The sequence below is a fragment of the Miscanthus floridulus genome, chromosome 14 (genome assembly GCF_019320115.1).
Source record: "Miscanthus floridulus cultivar M001 chromosome 14, ASM1932011v1, whole genome shotgun sequence".
In the NCBI taxonomy this organism is placed as follows: Eukaryota; Viridiplantae; Streptophyta; class Magnoliopsida; order Poales; family Poaceae; genus Miscanthus; species Miscanthus floridulus.
Window position 1 is genome coordinate 84,725,285 of NC_089593.1, and position 22,350 is coordinate 84,747,634.

The 22,350-nt window shown below is 42.3% G+C and overlaps 4 protein-coding genes across 5 annotated transcripts; 3 read left to right on the forward strand and 1 right to left on the reverse strand.

The window, feature by feature from the left end:
- The first annotated feature begins 550 nt into the window (after positions 1-550).
- LOC136505598 (cyclin-A2-1-like) lies at positions 551-5,386 on the forward strand. Its single transcript, XM_066500756.1, has 12 exons — positions 551-737; positions 1,655-1,966; positions 2,078-2,366; positions 2,758-2,864; positions 3,078-3,170; positions 3,614-3,747; positions 4,034-4,109; positions 4,199-4,275; positions 4,380-4,400; positions 4,446-4,649; positions 4,739-4,874; positions 5,034-5,386. Exons 2-12 carry the CDS (start codon positions 1,661-1,663, stop codon positions 5,088-5,090), a joined length of 1,500 nt encoding a protein of 499 aa, XP_066356853.1. The 5' UTR covers positions 551-737; positions 1,655-1,660; the 3' UTR covers positions 5,091-5,386.
- Positions 5,387-7,292: 1,906 nt separating this feature from the next.
- On the reverse strand, positions 7,293-10,594 carry LOC136504503 (glycine-rich RNA-binding protein 2, mitochondrial-like). Its single transcript, XM_066499442.1, has 5 exons — positions 10,455-10,594; positions 9,244-9,361; positions 9,089-9,157; positions 8,912-9,018; positions 7,293-8,047 (listed from the first exon to the last, which is right to left on the reverse strand). The coding sequence occupies exons 2-5, from the start codon at positions 9,350-9,352 to the stop codon at positions 7,553-7,555; spliced, it is 780 nt and encodes a 259-aa protein (XP_066355539.1). The 5' UTR covers positions 9,353-9,361; positions 10,455-10,594; the 3' UTR covers positions 7,293-7,552.
- Positions 10,595-10,733: 139 nt separating this feature from the next.
- On the forward strand, positions 10,734-13,698 carry LOC136504504 (uncharacterized). The gene is made up of 3 exons (XM_066499443.1): positions 10,734-11,187; positions 13,100-13,256; positions 13,361-13,698. The coding sequence occupies exons 1-3, from the start codon at positions 10,909-10,911 to the stop codon at positions 13,513-13,515; spliced, it is 591 nt and encodes a 196-aa protein (XP_066355540.1). The 5' UTR covers positions 10,734-10,908; the 3' UTR covers positions 13,516-13,698.
- Positions 13,699-15,764: 2,066 nt separating this feature from the next.
- LOC136504232 (protein SPIRAL1-like 3) lies at positions 15,765-18,966 on the forward strand. Of its 2 annotated transcripts, XM_066499089.1 has the most exons (4): positions 15,814-15,889; positions 16,635-16,686; positions 17,597-17,835; positions 18,579-18,966. In XM_066499089.1, exons 3-4 carry the CDS (start codon positions 17,620-17,622, stop codon positions 18,663-18,665), a joined length of 303 nt encoding a protein of 100 aa, XP_066355186.1. In that variant the 5' UTR covers positions 15,814-15,889; positions 16,635-16,686; positions 17,597-17,619; the 3' UTR covers positions 18,666-18,966. The 2 variants fall into 2 exon arrangements, with proteins under 2 accessions (XP_066355185.1, XP_066355186.1); XM_066499088.1 differs by lacking the exon at positions 16,635-16,686 and having other exon boundaries at positions 15,765-15,889.
- The last annotated feature ends 3,384 nt before the right edge of the window (positions 18,967-22,350 follow it).

A 22,350-nucleotide genomic window follows, 5' to 3' on the forward strand; every position in this document is an offset into this window, starting at 1 on the left:
TCAGAATCTAGACTACCAGCCAAATGTTTTCACGAAGTGATTCTGATTCATCACTAGAAATGTTTCTTTAAAGAATTTAGATCCGAAACATCTCTACGAGAATCTGGATCCCTCCCAAACCAATTATTCCTTAATCTTATTCCTTCAGCTCGGGAACCTAGGTTGTTGAGCATACATTTTCTTTTGCTTGACCATTCACTGCGTACCCATGTCGTCAAAAAAATATATATCTTGTTTTTGAGAGGTCAAACTTTAAAGTTTGACCAAATATATAAAAAGGATAGTAATATTTATGATATACATAATAATAATTATTAGATTAGTTATATAATATATTTTTAAAATAATTTATTAAACTAAAAAAAATAGTCTCCTTAAAAGGCGAGATGTCGGGGAGGGAGTACATAAAATGGCAACTAGCCACAAAATTGATGGTTACTGTGTTTGGGAGGGAGTATACGAAACCAAAATTTTCTAGTTGGCCCTGTTTCAAATTGTGACGCCAGCCCGCCCGAAACGCCTCTAAAACCCCAACCATACTTCTCGCCTGTCGCCTCACCCCTCATCCCTCACGCCGCCGGGGCAGGGCCAAGACCCAAGATCCAGGCCTCCAGGGCACGCGCCGTCCACTGGCAACACGCCTCCCCTTGTCGTCGTCTTCCTCCCGCGTGCTGCTGTGGGGGGTGCAGACGGAAGACCCATCCGGACCTGATTGATTCCTTCGGTTTGTTCTGCTGGTACGGGAGTCCTTCGGCGACCTTTCTTGGATAATAAATCGTTCGTCCTTTTTTATGCAATAATACATTCCCTTGTTCGCTGTGAGGGCTTAAATCCGAATCTTGAGTTCTTTCTTATCTCGTCCCCAATCGGCGTACGGCTCATCACAGATGCGGTTGATTGCGTGATACGAATTGGGGTACTACTAGTACTAGTACCAGCTCATTTCCCCAAATATTGTTGGGGATTAATGTTAAATCCACCCCCTTTGAGAGTTAGGTTTTGTGACATGAAAGATATGGGCTTTGATTTCTTTTTGAAACAATAAATGTCTCTTTATCAACTTGATCTACTTAGATGTTGCATGGGCAAGTAAACTTTTAGCTGCGTGGCGATTGTATTCCTCTCTGCATTGTCTTCTCAGACTCCCGAAAATGAAAAGAAATAGAAACCTTTCATGAACAAGTAAACATTGTTGTGCCAAGAACACCTGTAATTTCTGGGTATTAGAGGCTTTTTTTGCCATAAAAGGAACCATGCAATCTTAATTTGTTAGTTTTTAATTTTGAGTTGTGACATGACCAAGTAATTTGTTGGGACGATGTATTACTGTGGCAGAAGGAATTTATCAAAGTGCTCATGTGATTTTTATGCTTTAAGATAATTTGTTGTTTTCTGACTTGTGTTCTCATGCCTTCAGATAGTTTTAGTTTAACCTCTGCATTTGAGAGTAACAATGTCATGTGAGCTTGCCAAAAAACTTATTTTTATGTCAGCCTTGCATTTGCGTTTGTTTATCTCACATTGTTGCACAATTCCTAATGTAGTTCCGTAGTCTAATTTAGTTGTACAGCCTGCAACTCTTTTTTCACATTATTCCTGTCTTTATCCCTCGGTGCACATATCCATAAAGTCACCATCTTATTAACAAATTCAGGTTTACATGGCTGCAAGAAAGGAAAGGCCTTTGCTTATTGCTGGCCAAGCAACCAGTGCCAGAATAACAAGATCTCAGGCTGCTGCAAATCGAACAAGATCTGGGCTGGCTCCTTCTGTACCACTACCCCTGAAAACTGAGCATAAACATGCAGCGAAAGGAAAGATGAAAAGGGGAGCTTCAGATGAAAATGCTGCTGCTGATGCTGGAGCTTCAGCTCCTCAGCCTAAAAGGCGCCCAGTTCTCAAGAATGTAACTAATATAAGCTGTGCTAAAACTTCCAAAAGGTGCAATGCTGTGACTGGGCTGAAGGTATCATGAAGTTCAACGCATTACTACTTTATCCTACAATGATTTTCAATCTATATTTTGCCAACCATTGTCAATAGAATAATAAGTAGTTCCTTACTTCCTTTGCTCCAGTTGGGTCCCTCCCAGAAGGTTGGACAGAGCATAAACAAGCAATGCACAAACAAGATCCCCAAGCTTCTCCCTCTGGCTGTTGGGGGGAGTTCACTTGTGCATGATTCTAATAGTGCTGAAGAAACACAAAAGGTAGACCTTTTGGCACAGAAAGAGAAGCAGATTGTTTTGCTTAAGGGGGCTCAGCCATTGCAGAATACTGAACGAAACAAAGATGGTGCTTGTGATGAGACATTCGTTGAGGAAAGAAACGCCAGGAATATAGTCGAAAATGCTGCCTTAAAGGCTGGTTAGTTGCATCTTTTTCCCCCCAGCATTGAACATCTTGACTTCTCGTAGTTAAAATTAATATTATAGATGATGGAATAATGCACATCCCGGAATCTACATCTTAAAATGTATGCAGCCATAGTTAAAAATTAATTAGAGGTCACAAGCACAGCTAATTCCACAAAAATGCTTAGGGCTACTATTGGCTTGTCATGTTATCCTGAGTTGCTGACTGGTCTGCATCTTCTCTGAGTAGACTTTTGATTATCATTTGGCCATTCTTCAGTCATGGATCATAGAAACAACAAAACTGTGACTGTAAATTTGTGTTTACCTGACTGATTCTGAGATACTTGAGGATCTCCATATTAAGTGGGCATAGCAGCTAAAGAATCTGTATTTTGTTACAGGGGTCTCTAACGGTTTAAACATTGTAGACATTGACAAAAATAATGGTGATCCTCAAATGTGTGTTACCTACGTTGCAGAGATATACAGAAATCTAATGGCCTCAGAGGTATGTTAATGTGTTTTTGGTAAAAAATAGAACCTTCTTACTATTGTTTGGGCAGACTGTTGGTTCCCTCACATAGTCACATTTCACAAGTCTTGTGATCTAGGGGACAAGCGTTATGTTCAGAGTACTTGTGTTTCATCTGTGTGCTGCATTTTGATATATTATTCTTGACTGAATGCATTCTCTGATTCTGTGTGCTTGTCTTATGCCCAGCTTATAAGAAGACCTAGGTCAAATTACATGGAGACTTTGCAACAGGACATCACAGCTAGCATGCGAGGTGTTCTAATTGATTGGCTTGTTGAGGTTTGTATGGATTGCTGTTGAGGAAGTTTACGCTTGCATTTCTACGATTTTAGGCCAATATCGGGTCACTAATCATTGGCATCTCTCTGCACAACGTCATTGAATGGCCTGATATTGGCATTGTTGCGTGCTCACGTAAAAAGTATCTAGTTATATGTAAGTCTACATACTGCATCTATGAAAATGCTTTCCTCTCTGTCCATATGTATCATAGTCATCTGATGTCAGTGAAGAGAAATTTATGAGATAATTGAACCATTTGATGATGACTGACTCATCCTTTGTTCTTTCAACACAACTTGGTGAGAGCATGATATGGTGAAGTGGTCACTGTATAATGACTTCTGTCTTCAGCATTTGAATCAGACTGCATTTCGTTCATGCTTTCAAGGCATCTGCCTCTCATGACTTCTCTACTTTTTTATGCATCATTCTCAATGCAGGTTTCTGAGGAATATAAGCTTGTGGCAGATACACTTTACCTTGCAGTATATCTTATTGACCAATTTCTTTCTCAGAACTGTATTCAAACACAGAAACTACAACTTCTTGGGATAACTAGTATGCTGATTGCCTCGTAAGTTTTAGATTTTAATACTCAATGTTGAGAAGCTTAGCGGGAGCTCTCTGCACTGGGTACGCCCCACTCAATGTTGAGAAGCTTTGCAGTTGCCCAGTCGATAGGAGAATGTATCATATAAAAAAATGTGGTTTGCTTATAGCTGATGAGACATCTTATTCTATAGAATGCATCAAATAGTTAAAAATAAATGACTGCGAGTTTTATGTGATTATTTTTATTTGTGCCTTGGTGCCATTGATTTCCCTGTCACTGGTAATATTGTAAGTTTTCCTTTTTGCAGGAAATATGAAGAGTATTCTGCTCCTAGTGCTGAAGAATTTTGTAACATAATGGATAGTACATATGCAAAGGCTGAGGTATTTGTTTCTCTTGCAGTTTGAGAGATTGCTAAATTTATATGTAAAGAGCCCTTGAACTCCACAGCTGACATCTCCTGATTCCACAGGTTCTGGAAATGGAACAACACGTGCTTAATGATGTGGGCTTTCATTTATCTGTTCCAACAACAAACACATTTCTCAGGTCACCCTCCGTGGCCACATACATGTTGATGTATACTACTTTTTTCCACGCAAAGTTTTTTCTTCATTAACATTCTTTTTCTTGTTTTCTTTAATTTTGATCAGGAGATCCTTAGAGCAGCACAGGTTTCTTGTATAGTAAGATCAGTACCCGAACCACATTGCAACAAGTCCTTTCAATTTATATGTATTGTCCTCAACACAAGTTGCCAAACTACATTTCCAGGCTCATTTGACCCCTTTGAATTATCTGGCGAATTATCTTGCTGAGTTGACTTTAATCAGCTACGATTTCCTGAAATTTCTTCCTTCAGTGGTAGCAGCATCTTCAGTTTTCCTTGCAAAATGGACACTTGACCAATCTGACCATCCTTGGGTTTGTATGAAAACATTGCATGTATGTATCCACATCATCTTTAAAGTTTAAACTTATATAACATTTAATCTGTGGTTTCTGTTTTACTGAACCCTACTCTTGAGCACTACACCTCTTACAAAAGCTCCAATCTTAGAACTTGCGTGCGGGCTCTACAGGAACTGCAGCACAACACCAGTAATTGCCCTGTCAACGCCATCCGTGAAAAGTATGGGCAGCAAAAGGTACATGAATTTGCTGTTTGAATTCCTTGCATGCCCCACTCGAATGAAGCCCGTCAGAATACCAACTTTCAAGTGAAATCGTGATTATCCTTCTTGTCTATGTGCAAGTCGTAGCATGTTGATTTTTGCAACCATGTAATGAACTTTGTTCCATTGCAGTTTGAGTGTGTTGCCAACCTGAGGTCACCGGAGCTGCTGCAGTCACTCTTCAGTTGATGTGCCCCCCTGCTGATTCACAGCCATTTGCTGCAACGATCCTGACACCGTATCGTCAGCTTAGAGCATACCCTTCTTAGATCAACTTGCGCTGGCCCCCAAGCAGTTTCTGTTCCATTTTCGAACTTTCTTCAGTTTCAACCGGCATAAAATTTGCTTGCATGTAAAGCCTGTGTGCAGGCTGCTGCCCAGAGTTGATAGTTATAAGGTACTGTAGTATCTATTGGTTCATATAACAATGACAAGATGGCATCTCTAAGATCCCACCACTGAAAACTAAGAAATGACCAGCAGTTTTGATTGAGATATTTGAATGAGTGTTTGTTAGAGAAACTGAGAGGTCAATAAAGGTGGTAAATCCAAATTTAAGCAAGCAACAAATGGGCTGGGGCAAAATATTTTAGTTTTGACACAATAGGTTACTGAAGTATTATATGTGGAAGTGTTTCCTTTGACATACGTTATGTGACTTGGGTCACTAACGCAATACACTAAAGTGTCAATTTGTAACTCAGCATACATCTCTGAAAGACTAGACCGACAGATCATGAGATTAACGAAGTCATCATATACGCCTCATTGTTGACGAGCACATAGCCTACCACTGAAACAGCACACCATTAAACCTGAAATAAATAAAAAAAAAAACAAAAACAACATCAAGTCTATGATTTTAGCATGTGTGGGTAGGTTCTACCACGAGAAACCTAACCATGAACTATCACTTCGCCAAAACATGTTACACCAAAAAAGGGAAAATATAAAGCTTTTGATTCTCATACTTTTTTCTCCATTTTATTTCTTTTATTTGTTATTAGTAAGAATTTTTAGGCTGATTTTGATATTACATTTCGTTCCCAAGTACGGTTTCCTTGTTTAGATTTTATGTGGTGCCCATGCATTCCAAAACTCCAATATTGAGATTGAAAGAATCCAGCAGCCAAGTTCGCAGAACATTGGGGTCATGGTACGGGAACATGGTACGTTGTTTCTTAAGTCCATGGGACGAAGGGGTATATAGCTTGATCTCATTCCTTCGATTAATGGAACACATACCAAGTATAACGGAACGTGTTCCCGGAACGATGAACACGAGCCTAATTAAATTGGTTGATATCACGAATGAATCAATTAGCACAAGTTTTCACTAAATGTAAAACTTAGAAAGTTCTAAAATAATAATAAAGATAAAATAGATAGCAGAACTCGTCATGTGGTCTCTCCTCTTTTTTCCATCAGTTGAATTTTGGGCCTCAGATTTCCATCAAGTGGCCAGACGTGGTTCCCGTGGTGTGGATTACGTTCCATCCATATTCGAAACGATGTTCCATCATGTTCCTGTTTCACAAATTGGAACGATGTCCCGGAACGTGCCCACGTTCCAGTTCCAATCCATCTCCTTAGTCAAGTCTCATTGATCTCTCGGAGCCTTTCCATAAACCTAGCCGTAAGGAAGCTTGACCAAGTTGAGCCTTGACCAACAGGAGCTCTTTAGGTCTGGTTGGCCGGACGATAGCCACACGCCGACAATTTTTTTTCCCGAGGCTGGCAATCATTAATGGGTTAAATTTGTTGTTTTGGGCCGTTTGTTTTCTTTCCAGTCATTTGACTCATATTTCGTACCGTACCTACCAAACAAAATAAACAAAGTTGCTGACATCATTGCATAATAAAGTGCATTTAGGCCCAAGGCAAAGCTAAACTAAAGGCATGTTTGATACATTAACCTAAATTAACTATAGTCAGCTAGCTAGTTAGCTAACGACTAGTTAAAAACTTGCTAAAAATTATTCCAAATAATGAAGTGCATTTAGGCACAAGGCAAAGCTAAACTAAGGACATGTTTGATACATTAACTTAAATTAACTATAGTCGGCTAGCTAGCTAGTTAACGACTAGTTAAAAACTTGCTAAAAATTAATCCTTCTGTTTAGATATACTAGAGCTAAATTAAGTTAAAATTAAAATTAACTAGCTAATAATTAAATAACAGCCTTTGGATGGCCAATGTGCTGACATAGTCGATGAAACGGTACTGCTGGTGCCAAACATAGTCGGTGAAATGGGGTACGGCTGGTGCCGCCTTGGAAGTCATGCCTCTGGTAGCAGAAACTGAAGCGAGCTGAAGCCTGACAGAGCCCAGTAATCGTAACTGAAGAGAGCTGAACCTTGACAGAGGCCATGAAAGTATTTGGATTCTCGTACAAGACACCATTTGCAAACCAGATCGCCTGCCGCCAGTGAAGGCATAGCAACTAGCAAAATGACCATATAACATGAAAGTATGCCATGTTTGCCGGCATGCAGCGCACGCTTTGAAAGTTCCACAACTCCGACAACTCAAACTCAACAGAAAGACTCGTCCCACAGACGCCTATCATGTTAACAGGAAACACTAGCGAATACATATCGTTCTGGAATCTTATCTTGATGGGCACTAGGCCTCGCTTGGGGGACACAAACTAGCTCCTCTTGTTGGCATAGCTGTCAGGCTCATCGTCCTTGAACATATCCTCCATGATTTCATCATTCTTGTTACCGCTTAAGTCGCCACCAAGTGTGCCAGCAGAAAACTCATCAGCACCAGTGGAACCACCGGTTGAGCCAAAGCTACCAGCAGCGTTTCCACCAAAACCACTGTCAGCACCAAAGTTACTGCTGGCAAAGCTGTCGCTACCTCCAGCAGCAAAGTTGCCTCCAGCCCCACCTGCAACTCCATAATCACTACCACCACCACCATAGCCACCACCACCCTTGTTGCCATAGTTGCCACCATAGCCACTACCGTATCCACCGCCGCCACCACCATAGCCACCGCCGCCGCCGCCGCCATAGCCGCCACCACCATAGCCACCGCCGCCATAGCCGCCGCCACCATAACCACCGCCACCGCTGCCGCGGAAGCCACCTGTCCTCTCGTTAGCATGATTAACCCGTATGCTCCGCCCATCAAGAGTCTAGTACAAGCAAGAAAGAGTCAGGTGTAGGCATAGTAATTACATGTTTCAAGTGCAACCTACCTAAATATCAACATTAATGTACAGAGCAAATAATAAACAGAACAATAAAAAGTTGAAGGATAATTATAAAGGAGTGTCAGAAAAATATTAAGGCGTAATCATAATGAAACAGTTTCATTTATGACTATAAAAAGACTGTGATCTCTTGACATTTGATCAAATACCCTCCATCTCAAAAACCTGTTATTATAAGTTTGTCCTAAGCTATTTTAAGCTTGACCAAGTTTATAAAGATTGTCATAATTTACGAGACCAAATAGATATAATATGAAAATATGTTACATGAAAATTTTAATTGTATTTATTTGGTAATATAAGTCTCAGAATTTTTTGTAAACTTACGATTGTCTGACTTAAAACAAAATTAGAATGTCAAGTTTCTTGGGACAGGGGTAGTAACTCATTAGTGCTGCCCAAGATACAAGTTACAACTGACAGGAATTCATATTAGCAACACACTTGGAACTAAATTGCTGAGTGTTATGGTAAAACCACGTACCATGACCATGAATGACAAACAACACAGCATCCCTATACATTTCAAAAATCCCTTACTAGCTATCAACACCCTAAATCTATCATACCTTCTATTTTAGTAATAATGCATAAAAATTAAGAAGGCAACAGGGCAAGTTAGGATTAATAGATTCTGGCATATGTTAGCCTAAATTAATGTTGAGGGTGCAAATCTTATAAGAATTAGCCAGTCGTAAGCAATATCGTAACTGAGACAATGATGAAATATCACAAACATGATAATTGAAAACAGATAAATCACAATCATTCAAAGTATGAACTAACCTTTCCATCCATGGCAGTGATGGCAGCTGAAGCCTCCTCAGAAGATGTGTAAGTTACAAAGCCAAAACCTCTAGACCTCCCAGACTCACGGTCAAGGATAATCCTAGCTGGACAGATTGAAGCATAACTGGTTAGCAAAGAGTAGAGGCAAGGCAAGTGCAGCAATGGGCATGATACCTTCAACGACTTCTCCATATTTGGCAAACTCATCTCTGAGACTGTGATCATCAGTTCCATAAGAAAGCCCTGAAACGATATTTACAGCTATCAGGAAATTGTACAGGGACAAAAAAAATTTGACAAGCAGATACAAATTATAAACAGGCTAGAACCTCCAACAAAGAGCTTGGATGATGACATGCATCTGATTGCTTGATAGACAGACGGATTTGAACTCGCAGCTTTCTTGAGCAGACCACCAAGCTTATTAGCCAGCGCCATTGTGCCAAACTGCAACAGGGTAAGATTCTGAGTTGTCAACAGATAATCCAATATACAATGGTGGGGTGATGTTTTAAAGTACTTAAGTCCTAAGTTCACCAGGAATAAATGTTCTAATCAGACATAACTAAATGAACGGCTACCTTCCAATTGGTTGAAAAAGTTTATTGATTGCCATAGTTATAAATGTTAACAGGCAACCAAAGGGGAAAGAAACGGTTGCCAACCATCTTGTTATAACAAAGGATTTAGGAAACATACATTATTGCCTTGTTTAAGGCATAAAAAGTGCACACAACGTTTTAGAAAACAGAACTGTAGCAGAGATTCAGATTTCAAATATAAACATAATGGAGACACTATTGTATGATGATAGCAAGGGAGATGCCAATTAACTTTGACATGGTAACAATTTTTTTTTAAAAGCTTCCATAACACTGATCTGAGAATTTATTATTCATGGGGACATAGATATTGAGTGTTGTAGCATCAAGAGAGACAGCCTAAGAAACAGCAGAAGCTTGGGTGTTACACAGTGGTTGACTAGAGCTACCTAATTATACACCATTTCTTATGATGAAACATTGTAATCGCAAGAAAACAAAATGAAAACATTCCATTTGCACCATAAAGACACATACAACATGTGGCACAAATGGCTACAAACGCAAAAAGGATGAAAGAAAACAGCAGCTTCATGTTCACACAGGCACGTGAACATGCCGCGAGTAAAGTAATATGAAGTTAATCACCCATCGTAGAAGTTCAGAACCACGAAGCCGATCGAAAAACACCAAAAATGCTCATCTCGCGGGGATCCAGGCCAAACCCTAATCACCGAGCCGCGCACGAGCGCGAACAACCATAAACGGCCCACGTCCAAACTAACAATACCCGTAATCATAAATCCCAGAACATACTACTTCTACTCCCCCAATTGGCCCCCAACGAGTCAACGACGCAAGGAGCCGAAAAAGACACGGATCGCCAACGCTCGTGGCATGGGGGCGCATCATCCCCGGCGACGGGTTGCATCAACCCGACGGAAAACAGGATGAAATAATAAATCGAAAATATTAGCTGCTAGGGTTTAAGCACGCACCTGAGAAGGAGTCGGGGGGATGGGGAGGGGTTTAGGGGCCGCGGGACGAAAGGCGGCGGCGGGGGGCGGACGCGAGTGAGGCGCAGGAGGTGGGGGGGGGGGGGCGAGGATCGTGATATAGGGTTCCTGGGAGCCTCGCGGCCGTCCGATGGGCTCGAGCGCCGCTGGATCAGCCGTCGATTCGATCAACTGGCGCGGGTCTGCGACGGATATTTCTGGAGTGCAGGGGTTGCGTGTAACGTCGATGGCATGTGGGGTCCACAGACGAGTTGATCGCAGTGTCAGTGGCTGGGCGGCGGGTTGTCTGTCCTCACTGAGGCCGTGTCGCCCGTCTGCTGCGATTTCGGGGAAGCCGGATGCAGAGCATAGAGAGGGGAGGACAACGATTTAGGGGCTCAAGCGGAAAAGGGGAGCTAGCCGACTGACTCCGCCGAGATCAGCGGCGGCGGCGATCATGGCCGCGCAGAGGGAGAAGTCCGCTGCCGTCGCGGTCGCCGCAGCGGCACACGGCGCTGCGGCGTCGGGGTCTCCTTCTCCTTCGTCCTCATCCGGAGGTCCGGCGGCGGCGGCGTCCTCGTCGGGAGAGCGGTGGAGCGCCGCGATCGGGAACCTGGGGGAGCTCGGCGCCAACGTGGACGCGCTGCAGAAGCTGCTCGGGCGGAAGGCCGTCTTCGTCGACGACGACATCTTCTCCAAGGCCTCCCTCGCCGCCGACCAGGCCCGCACCATCAAGGTATATACGTGTACTACCCAGACGCTGCTGGATCAGACTATCAGCCACCTATCGTTGTCCTCCCCTCTCTATGCTCTGCATCCGGGTTCTTGGATCAGCTGATGCCGCCTTCTGAAGAGCGTAGATTCGGTCCCCTTTTAGTTTAAATGTGGAATTCACTGCTCAGAAAAAGCAAGAGGGGATCTTGAGCTGGGTGTGATTTTGAGTACTCGAGTGATTCAGTTTAGTGCGACTTGTGTCTCTTTGGCATAGGCTTGTAGAGCTAGGCAACTCTGGTTCCGCATACAGTGACATGGAATTGGCTGACCTTTTGTGGAACAGAAAAATTGATTTGTACAAATCGGAATTCCGAAGTGATAGGTAAACTGGAATGCAAAAGATGGTGCTTTGTGTTCCACTTTCGCAAATCGGATTCTCTGTTTTTATTGTTGTTGTAGGAGAATGTGTTAGACTTTATACATCCAAAGGTGAGGTTGCTGTTTTACTGCAATAAGCCAGCATCAGTATGATATGAGTGTAGCGTTAATGTAAACATAAATGGATGTAAAATGTGAGCGGCTCAGACCAAAGTTATTGATCTAGTGACTCGAGGAATTAACACAAAAATCAGACGGGGAACTTATGTGATGTGCCCATGTAGTGGATACCAATTTATAAAGGGCGTACCCAGTGCTGAGAGCTCCCGTTCTGTGCGGGGTTTGGAGAAGGGTGTCAGTGGCAAGCCTTACCCTCGCCTGCGCAATGCGAAGAGACCAAGACTCGAACCCGGGACCTTCCGGTCACAGGCGGTAAGACTCTACCGCTTGCACCAGGCCCGCCCTTTAGTGGATACCAATTTATGTTCGCTCAAAATTTGTTCCTTTGGACTTTCCGTATTTTGTCAATTTGGAGATATGGAAGAGATAATAAACTAATCCTCACAAACAAAAGTTCATATTATGCTGCTAAGAAGTCATTATTATGTGGTAAGTTTGTACTCCTGGGTTACAATATGTTGTCTTGTGTTTTTTTACCACATATTGTTTGGAGCATGCAACTCTAGCTTAATTAGCTCATAGTGATGTAGTTTCAATCAAGTCATTTAAAGTAAAACCTTAGGACATCTGTATTTAGTTGACTTTGATGTAAATTTGTACTCCCTCCATTCCAAATTGTAAGACACTTTGCTTTTTTTAGATACATAGCTTTTGCTACTTAGAAATACATTATGTCTATGTACACGGTAAAAGCAACATAACTAGACGAGCAAATGTCTTACAGTTTTGAACGCGCGGGGATTGTGTGTGTGGGGTGTGGGGGGGGGGGGGGGGTGGGGGGGGGGGGGGGGGGGGGGGGGGGGGGGGGGGGGGGGGGGGGGTGTTTTTTTTTTTTTTTTTTTTGTTTGATTTTTTGTGTTTTTTTTGTTTTTTTTTTTGTGTTTTCTTTTATTGTGTGATTTGTTATTTTTTATTTTTTTTTTTTTTTTTTTTTCATTTTTGGTTTCTTTTTTAGAGCATATTATTAAGTCGTTTATTTTTTTGTTTTCTTTTTTTTATATTTTTTTTTTTGTTTCTTTCTTTGTTAGTGTATTGTTTGTTTTTTTTTTTTTCTTTTTTATTCTTGGTGTTTGCTAGTGTTTGTATTGTGACTGTTGTAAGTTAATTATACAAACCAATGAGATACACAAATCGCACCAGCCCCAAAATATATTGTTTCCTTGATTTGCATGCACTGATCACTTGATCAGGTTTGACAAGTAAGTGTACCCACTACCCAGAGGAACTACATAAGTGCTAATGTGGTTGACCGTTTGACTCTATTACGGTAAAATTTGTTCTTGATGGGGAAATAGCCAAATAGGCCAGCATATCTTCCAAGTTGACCATTATCCCGTAAATCATTTGAACAAGATTATTCTTGTTTCTGCTACCAGGTTCTTGAGCAGAGGGTGCAGTCTCTGGAACGTGAACTTGATGCTGCCATTTCTGCAGCAGCTCGAGCTCGTACAGAGAAACGTCAGGCCGAAGCTGCTCAACGAGCTGCAGAGTTACGCACACAGGAGGTCACGAAGGAACTGGAGAACACTGCGAGTATGTACTGTCCTGTTTGTACACTAGCATTAGCATGCATAGCATTTTGTTTAGCTAGCATTTTTCGAGAAAATGCTGTCTTTGATTGCGCTTACATCCTGCAGGAGTGTTTGAGCTGCACATGGAGGAGTTGCGGCTGAAGCAAGAGGAGATTGCGAAGAAAGCTAGTGATATCAAGGTGTTAGAAGCAATAATACTAACCCTTGGTAGCAAAGATGACACCCTTAGTGGCAAAGATGATGATGGATCCAGCGAATAATTGCCAAGCACAGGGAGCAAGGCTTTTATATGATTATGTATTTCCTTTTTGGGGTTTAGTCCCTTCTATTACTCGGATGTAAATTGTTTTGACAAGATTGAAATTCAGAGAGCTTTCAGATGAAAATAAGCACTCTTACGTTTACCTGTTTATATCAATGCTAATGATATGTTCACCTCCACTTATTTACCTGTGCCTAATTGTTCATCTGTCAGTCCTCGATATGGGCATGCCCATACGGGGACGAGGAGAGAGAGATATAGGAGGTTCGTTGTGCACCTGTGTCATTGCATTTCCTTTAGAAAGAGTTGTTTTTTTGCCCACTTTTCTGAATCAACTGTAGATTACAAATGTTGCGAAGGCATCATAAACCTCATTTCTAGCTGCCGGAACCCTCCATCTATTCGAGTATGTCGAACACTTGTCCTTGGCTTCGTCAAGACATCAAGGGTTCAGTTCTTCGAATTTCATCAGAGAGATGGAGAGCCGACAATTCAACAAATAACTTGATTGCTTTATATCATCAAAGCGGAGAGTCACGGAGGAGCTGAGATAAATACATTTTTTTTAAGAAAAAAAGATAAAATTAGAATGAAATGCATTAGGTAGACCCTAAATTCTGTTGGATATACTTCTGTCACTACCCCACCCGGCCACCCCACACGAAATGCTACTTGTGCACACCTAGCCACCTACACCTAAGCTCTCTTAATCCACCGAAGCCACTTGCAAGTTTGTTGCAACCAGTCACCTTCCATCATACCCACCTGATACAAAACCACAACCTGAAAGCACACACCTAACAAATAGGCCTATGCCTCTCGCCATCAAATCCATGGCATGCTGCTACTCCAATGAAATTGCTTTCACCATTCACACCTAATAAATAGAGCAAGAAAACGCATTAATTTTTAAACCCAACATATAAGAAAATACCAGAGATATGGTATACCTAAGCATATATATAAATTGTAACCATTTGTATAGGGCTCTATTAGTTGTTGCTAATTGAGAGACCATTATACTCTGCTTTGTCGTATTAGTTTTGTCAACTCTTGAGTCAAATATTTCTATCTTAATCCATCAATTTTTTTTACAAAATGTATAGGTTAACAACATAAGAATTATGTTTTTATATTCATTATGAGAAATAGTTTCATAATATATAGTTCAAAAGTTGTGAAACTACTTGAATGTTTTTAAAATCGATGATCAAAGTTAGGAATGTTTGTCTTAGGACAAACCTAATATGACATGTAAAAAACGGAAGGAGTAGTTTCAATAGCAAGGCTTAGTAGTGACTAAAAATGTAAAACTTTGGCCATAACCAGGCAAACCTTAGCATATAAATTAAGCTTGGGCCCTTTTATTGTTGCTTTCATAGACTTAAAAAAGTAGGTTCAAGTCTATTTTGACAAAATAAAGCTAAATAGAGCGTGTGTCATCTCTATTACCATCCTCTTGTCACATTGCTTTTATCAATTGTCACAGACCGAAGGTAATCAAAGAGAAAGAGCACGATGATGGGTACTGTAGAGTCTCTAGGTTTTTCTAGATCAAAACATGCCTTAAATTATAATCATTATAAAAAACTGCTACCCCACTGTTATCCAGCCATACTGGTTGATCAAAATCCAAACCAAGCACCTAACATTGGGGCCTCTAGCATTTTTGTGTGGCCTACCAAAACATGCTAGGAAACACATTATCTTTTGGCCCTTACTTATTGAGAACTATATTTAGGCGTGAGAAACACATAATATGCATTGACCAATCAATTACCAAAGTTTCTATCAGATTAAAATCAACCATTCAAACAACTAGGTTTCACTAAAGCCACAAAATGTGATGTGATTGTTGCAGTTTGTAAATGTGGCAAAGTTTAAGCAAACTAGAGGAGTATCTACCTTGTGGTGCATAGACTTACAAAATCATGGAATGTATACAGAGTAAAATTTTAATTTTAGTTAAAGTTATTGATTTAAGATTTTTTTAGGGGATGCATTTGCACCACTACCTACCACCTAATATCATGGATGTATATATATAGAAATAGTAACAACTTTAAAATCATTGATTTTAGATTTTTAGGGATGCATTTGGACCCCTACCTACCATCTACCTCTTTGCCCCTGTGGTAAACCATCCATCACCATTTCGCTGGCTACCTTGTCAATGTCAAAGGTAACAACGCTGAAATCTGATTATCGAATACCTGAGGGTGTGGAACGCAAAAGTTCCACCCACTAAAATAAGACACCGCGAGCCAACTAGGGGAGGCCGTGGTCCGTGCCTTCCTCTCCTGCGGCTCTGGGCAGCGAGCAGTGGTGGCCGCGGGATCCCCCGCCTCCTACTCCCGGATCCGGCGACGAAGGTGCGTGCCCTTCGCCAAATCTGGCCCCGTGCCTTGGCTCGCTCCCGATACCCACTCCCCTTTGCCGCCATTCAGGCGATCCGGTAGAAATTCGTCCCGAAATTCTAGGCACGGAGTCCGGCGGTTCGGGGTCTACTAACTAGGACGTACTGCTTGATGCGGCGGCTCAGTGCGCGTGTTCTCGCTGTTGTGGGTCAGGCGAATGGGGTTAGGATCTTCTCCTGAGTTTGCTGCTCGAGGTCTACGGAATGTGTCGGCGTTCGATCCTCGCCTCGCCTCGCCTCGTTGTTGCTGCCTTCATGCTGTGATCTGGGCTCGCAGTGCGCGGATTCAGATCCCAACGTGAAGATTTGGCGGGGATCTGTTGCTCGCTTTGCCATAGTTACCTGTCGTGGGTTCGGGATTAGGCTCAGAGATTCGCTGAATCTGTTCCTGAATTGTTGGTTGCACGCCGCAAATTTAGTTTCATGTAAGGTTTTCTCATGTCGGTGTGGCCATGACGAATGGAATTTATGTTGGAACAGTGCCAGTTGCCCAATTGGCCTTGCGTGTGTCACTATAGATGGGAATTTCTATATTCCACCATTTGTTGTTTGCTGGCGCTGTCAATGACTTACCCATCAGGAGGAGGTTGAGGTGGATACATCAATAGGCTGTACCTGACCAATTTCTTTAGCCGCGTAGCACTTTTCTCTTAACCAATAATTGAGCAAATCTTGTCACACTAGTTTATTATTCCTTGTAGGTGGTTCAACAACATTGCTTAAAAAGGAAGCAAACAGAAGTACCAAACCACAGTTAAGTAACGGTTGCAGTTTTATGGACTCAGTCAGAATCATACACCTTAGTTATTTCTCTTTTTTTTGGGTGGGTGCGGTTGAGAGTATGGTGGCTAATCAGCAGTCAAAATCTTCTCTTATATGTGCCTACTCATATACTCCCTTCGTCCCAAAAAAGTTGCAATTCTGGAATAGTGCTATGTTTTAGTATATCAAGTTTGGCCAAGTTTATATAAAAGATACTAATATTTCTCGTACGAAATAGGTACCATTAATTTCGTCATGAAACATACTTTTATTTTAAACATTAATATTTTTTAAACATTAATATTTCTCGTACGAAGGGCGGGCCTGGTGCAAGCGGTAGAGTCTTACCGCCTGTGACCGGAAGGTCCCGGGTTTGAGTCACGGTCTCCTCGCATTGCACAGGCGAGGGTAAGGCTTGCCACTGACACCCTTCCCTAGATCCCGCACAGAGCGGGAGCTCTCTGCACTGGGTATGTTCTTTTTTATTTAGTCAAAACTGCAGGCACTTCAATCGATAATGCACCTAGAATTGCATTTTTTTTGGACGAAGGTAGTAAATCGTTATTGCTGTAAATGTGGTATTGCCGACCTGCCCCTTAGCTTAGGAAATCGAGTCACTAGATGCTGACAACAGCAGCTTTAAGGTAGTGTTTGTAGGGACAAATAAAAGAGCACCAGTGAAACTCCTTTTGGGTCTGTTCGGCTAGTATGAAAGCTGACTGATAAGCCGACCTTGGCTGATTTGTTGTGAGAGAAAAATACTGTAGATTCTAGCTGATAAGCCGGCTGATAAGTTCAAGCGAACAGGCCCTTTAAGCATGGATGCTGTCTTTGGAACTTTATTATTATGCTGCGTGCTGCTTGAGCTTTTCGGTTCCAGCATTTGAAACTCATTTTGCAGATTAATTGAAAAGCTTCGGTAAGATGGGTCGTGGTGTTAGCAGTGGAGGTGGTCAGAGTTCCTTGGGCTATCTCTTTGGCAGTGACGAAGCTCCAAAACCAGTTGAGAAGCCTGCACCCCAAAAGCCAACTCCTCCATCCTCTGCAGAGAGACTAAAAGATATCCCTGCTGGTATTCAAAGTAGTAAATCAAACAATTACATAAGAGCTGAAGGCCAGAACTGTGGAAATTTCCTTACGGTCAGTATCCATTGACACTTATGAACATTTTGATTATGCTATTTAGGAGCATCAATTGAGTGCTGTGCAGGTGGAGCAAGAAAAAGTTTCTGTTTGCTCTTGCTCATAGTTTGTTCATAGCCTATGATCCAGAAGTTCTTGTTTAGGTTTTGCTGCAAGAAGCACCCTTCATAATATGATTACGGTGCTTTATTCTACATTTACATTTATATGAGACATGGTTACATTGACAAGTTCTCTCTACTGATCTCACCTTTTTGTACTTTTATGTTTGGCCCTTTTTCTGTGTTAGATGGAATCTTAGTAAATCATTGACAATTAATAAGAGCCTGATATTTGGTAGTATAGCAATAATGGTTGTTAATCCTAGTACCATTAATACCTGCCAGAATAATCTCTGTTGTCTGTTGGCATGTGTTGACAAGAGTTGAACTTGTGGTTTTACTTATGCCTTGCAGTAATCCAAAACCTTCAAATTTCTGCACCAGTAAATTTCAATGTCACACACTGATGTAATTTGCATTACTGGATGGTCCCTTCGATTCTTTTTATTCTTTGCTTATGCACTTCTACTCTCATAGTGAATGGTTTGCTAAATTCCTGGTATATGACAACGGAATCTTCATGACCATTTATCCAAATACTGTTTGTTAATGTTCTTAGTTTGTGGCTGAAAATGCACAAAAGGCAGTTACAAGATCTCTACCTTGAAATATTTGTGCATTTGTTGTGCGATGCTGCAGGACCGTCCGTCAACCAAGGTGCAAGCTGCTCCAGGTGGTGGCTCTTCACTCGGTTATCTTTTCAGTGGCAGCAAGGATGGCAAGTGATGTACACCCGCTGTTAGTTTCCGCCATGAGCATGGGAGAAGGCTCCTGCTTAAGAAAAAAAAAGAAAAAAAGAAAAAGAAGCTTGTATTCCTATGAGTAACTATCAAACTGTTCATGGTAGTATCTGTGTTGTTGGGATTGCTGCTTGTATGTGTGCGTGTGTTCGTGTGTGCCGTGTGTTGATCCACAGCTACTGGTACTAAGAGCTTCTATCCCTGTTGATGGAATTGGGGCGTTATACCAATGTTGACATTATCGTGGGTGATGCTATTACGTATAAAACTGTTCAAGTTGTGGTGTATTGGATATGTTTGTTGTTTATAATGCACATTGTTGTAGAAAATACTTATTCATTTATCACTAGTTCGCTACATGCGTTGCTGACTGCTAAATTTTTTTAACAAGCTGCTGCAGTCCACCGCTCACCTGTCACCTGGGGGATCGTGGCTGCTGGCCGCCGATCTACTGCTGGCGACGCACCCCCGCAGAGGCCCCAGTGGCCGAGCAGGAGAACCCCAACAGGACAAGGCGGAGGGCAGCCTGAAAGGTAGCGTCGGCGGCGGCTGGGATAAGGATGACGGCCGCTGGGAGTGGGCTGGGCTGCAATGTAATATTGAATTGTTGATGTTGGGCTATTGAAGATTGGTCTGGGCTAGAGTTTTTAGTACAGAAGGGCTAGCGCGAACGTCCGGCCTGCGCTTTCGGACGTAGCTCCCGGTCTGCGCGTTCGGACATAGCTCCTGACCCCCCTCCCCCCTCGAGCGCAAACTCCTGCACCTCTTCAGTCACGCCAACAGCCCGCTCGCCCACGCCCATGCATACGCGAGGACCACCCGAGCCTGCTTCATTTCACGCGCCCATATGTACACAGCAGCAACACCAGCAGGCGGTGCGCAGTGGCGGATCCAAAGGGGGGCTGGGGGGCTCCAGCCCTCCCTAATGTCTTGATTTCAAGCCTAATCACTGTAGCAAAAGCTTGATTTCACCATTAAATCTTCATGCAAATCAATATCTTCATTGTTTTAGCCCCCTCTTATCCCGCATCGTGCATCCGCCACTGGCGGTGCAGTCATACGCCTGCATGCACACACAGCAGCACATGCGGTGATCAACGACAGCGCCCTAGCAGCAGTTGCTGCTGCAGGCGACTACGTGTATAGGCTTACAACATGTGCTCCCCCGAGATCGACTTTTGAAACATTCAAATAAAATATGGCTAAAACAGATGAAACACTTGAAACATTCGCTCGAAACATTCGTGTATAATCATAGCAACATATGCAATATCCAGATATACTTTTGCAATATTCAGATGAAACACTTGCAAACATAAGTCTGAAACGTCTGAAACACTTGAAACATATGTGTATAGCCATAGCAACGTATACAACATCCGCATAAAACACTTAAAACATACGTCTGAAACACTTGAAACATAGGCTTGCAACATGCGTATATTATCATTGCAACACATGCAACATCCCAGATCTACTTTTACAACAATAAGACGAAAACACTTGAAACACAAGTCTGAAAATGCCCGAAACACTTGAAACACACCATCACCGGCGGCCACGGCCTACCTGGTGAGGAACTGCGGTAGCTAGCAAGCTCGGGTCAGGGGGACGTATGATAGGATCCTAGATCCTACCGTAGCTACGAGAGCGTATGGATAGGAGATCAGGGAACGTGGACGGTATCCTCGGCGGCGAGTGGGAGCCGAGATGCGTGGAAGTGGTGGCGGCAGCGTTAGGGCAGGTACGAGCATGAGAGAGAGGGAAGAGGCACGGTAGATGGCCCTTGAGGCCAGGCAAGGAATATTGCCTTGCTTGATTAATTCCAATCTAGTTTAGAGGCATATGTCATCTCTTAAGAATTCAATATAGATCCTGATTTCTAGGAAATAAAAGGAAATATCTAAATAAAAGGAAATATCTCACCTCTGGGCCGCTGGCCCTACTGCTAGGCTGTAGTCGAAATATGTGGAGCTATAGGTGGGCTAAAGCAAGGAAGTACTAGCACCACATTAGTCAAAAAAACAAGCTGAATAATCGTTCAACGACGGTACTGTGCTGGTCCTAGACTAAACCATACTAGAGACGTGAGCCTATGCACAAAGGTAGTCACTAAAAAAGAGCAACTAGCACAGCACGAAAAAAATAACAGATTCAGTCCCTTCTTTCTTCTCCTTCTCTTGTCTTTTTTTTTCTTTTTTTTCCTTTTTTGCAGAGCCCTAAATATTTTGTTTGGTACTATGACAACCCAAATAATAAGGCTATTGCACACAGCCCCTTCGAATTCAGATTTAACAACTCTTGTTATTACATCAGATGCGGAAATCTCTAGGAAGATTGTGGAGCATTCAGAACGAATTTTTCTTAAAGGTCAGATGCATTGGAAAGAAGACAACTTTATCTTTCCAGATTGTATTTAAACTCTCAAATCGGACATCATATGGATCCGTGGTAGCAAAAACGAAGCAAAGATATATATGGTGATGGTGGATCTCGTGGTGACCAAAACGTGATAGAACTCAAAACTCTAAAGGAATAGACACTAAGACCAGCAACTCAACACAACCGATACAACCAAAAACTCAACAAGCCCTAACTAAGCAGTGCTAGCAAAGGCTCAAAGGGTTTATAGGATTGTGGGTAAACTAATCTACTATTTTTTGGCTTTTCTAGACTATAGGAAAAATTAAAAAACAGTGAAGGATTCAAAGTCTCTCACCGATAAACCTTGCTCTGATACTAACTAATATGAACCCGCTAGGGTGAATCCCGATCTTTCGATGAGAGAAGGTGGATAACTCGATTTGGGGATGGAGATGACGTTCACGGCCCGACTACAACCATCCAAAGATGATGCGCCTTAGCAACCGATACACCACCTCCAACGACCGTTGCGATCTTGTGGAGCACGATCAACCAAACCACTAGGGTAATTCCTGCAAGCAATCGAGGAACAAGCAAGAACAAGCAACTCAATTGCAAATATGGAGATGAAAAAACAATCTGAACTCACAAAGTTGGGGTTCTGAATCAAGTAGAACGGATGGTCTAGTCAACACACGCGTCAACAAAGAAGTAGCAATGGCTAAACTTTCAACAAAACAAAACCCAACTATTCTTGGTGGCGGCTAAGGGGTATATGAAGATGGAAGGACGACCACCAGGGTGTTGGGGTCATGCTCCAACCCTAGGACGCGTCCCTAATGGACCCGACTTGATACACGGTCCATTGGACCAAACTAAGGCGACGTAGCACCTTTGGACAGAAAACCTCTCGGTAGTAATTCGGTCACTACGGCCGCCTCAGAATAGATATGGACTTGATTCTAGATCTATGTGAAAATAGACTTCATAAGGATTCCATGAAGTACTTAAACGCCCCAATCCGAGTCCGTATGCGACCGTGGTGAACATCACAAGTTGGAGCTGTCCTGGAGTCCGAATCCAGCCCCAAAACGTGTTGGATTTGATCTCTTTCTTTCCTTGGACCAAAAGTGATGTGGTGTCCTAGTGGAGGACATTGGGAATACTTGTACTTGGCCCTCCATGCCTTCCATGTGTCTTTAACACTCTTTTTGATCCATGTATGTATTTCTAAAAATGACAATGAACACACATCATGGTGCATCATCAATTCATCAAATGTATCAAATACAATCATGGTAAAGGAT

Bases quoted from the DNA above. Each gene is read 5' to 3' on its own strand.
- LOC136504503 (XM_066499442.1), bottom strand. From the start codon at position 9,352: ATGGCGCTGGCTAATAAGCTTGGTGGTCTGCTCAAGAAAGCTGCGAGT. The intron at 9,158-9,243 runs GTTCTAGCCTGT...ATATCGTTTCAG, and splicing joins ATCCAAGCTCTTTGTTGGAG to GGCTTTCTTATGGAACTGAT. The intron at 8,048-8,911 runs GTTAGTTCATAC...TGCTTGTACTAG, and splicing joins TCACTGCCATGGATGGAAAG to ACTCTTGATGGGCGGAGCAT.
- LOC136504232 (XM_066499088.1), top strand. From the start codon at position 17,620: ATGGGTCGTGGTGTTAGCAGTGGAGGTGGTCAGAGTTCCTTGGGCTAT. The intron at 17,836-18,578 runs GTCAGTATCCAT...GCGATGCTGCAG, and splicing joins ACTGTGGAAATTTCCTTACG to GACCGTCCGTCAACCAAGGT.
- LOC136504504 (XM_066499443.1), top strand. From the start codon at position 10,909: ATGGCCGCGCAGAGGGAGAAGTCCGCTGCCGTCGCGGTCGCCGCAGCG. The intron at 11,188-13,099 runs GTATATACGTGT...TTCTGCTACCAG, and splicing joins ACCAGGCCCGCACCATCAAG to GTTCTTGAGCAGAGGGTGCA. The intron at 13,257-13,360 runs GTATGTACTGTC...TACATCCTGCAG, and splicing joins GGAACTGGAGAACACTGCGA to GAGTGTTTGAGCTGCACATG.
- LOC136505598 (XM_066500756.1), top strand. From the start codon at position 1,661: ATGGCTGCAAGAAAGGAAAGGCCTTTGCTTATTGCTGGCCAAGCAACC. The intron at 2,865-3,077 runs GTATGTTAATGT...TCTTATGCCCAG, and splicing joins GAAATCTAATGGCCTCAGAG to CTTATAAGAAGACCTAGGTC. The intron at 4,401-4,445 runs GTTTCTTGTATA...CATTGCAACAAG, and splicing joins AGATCCTTAGAGCAGCACAG to TCCTTTCAATTTATATGTAT.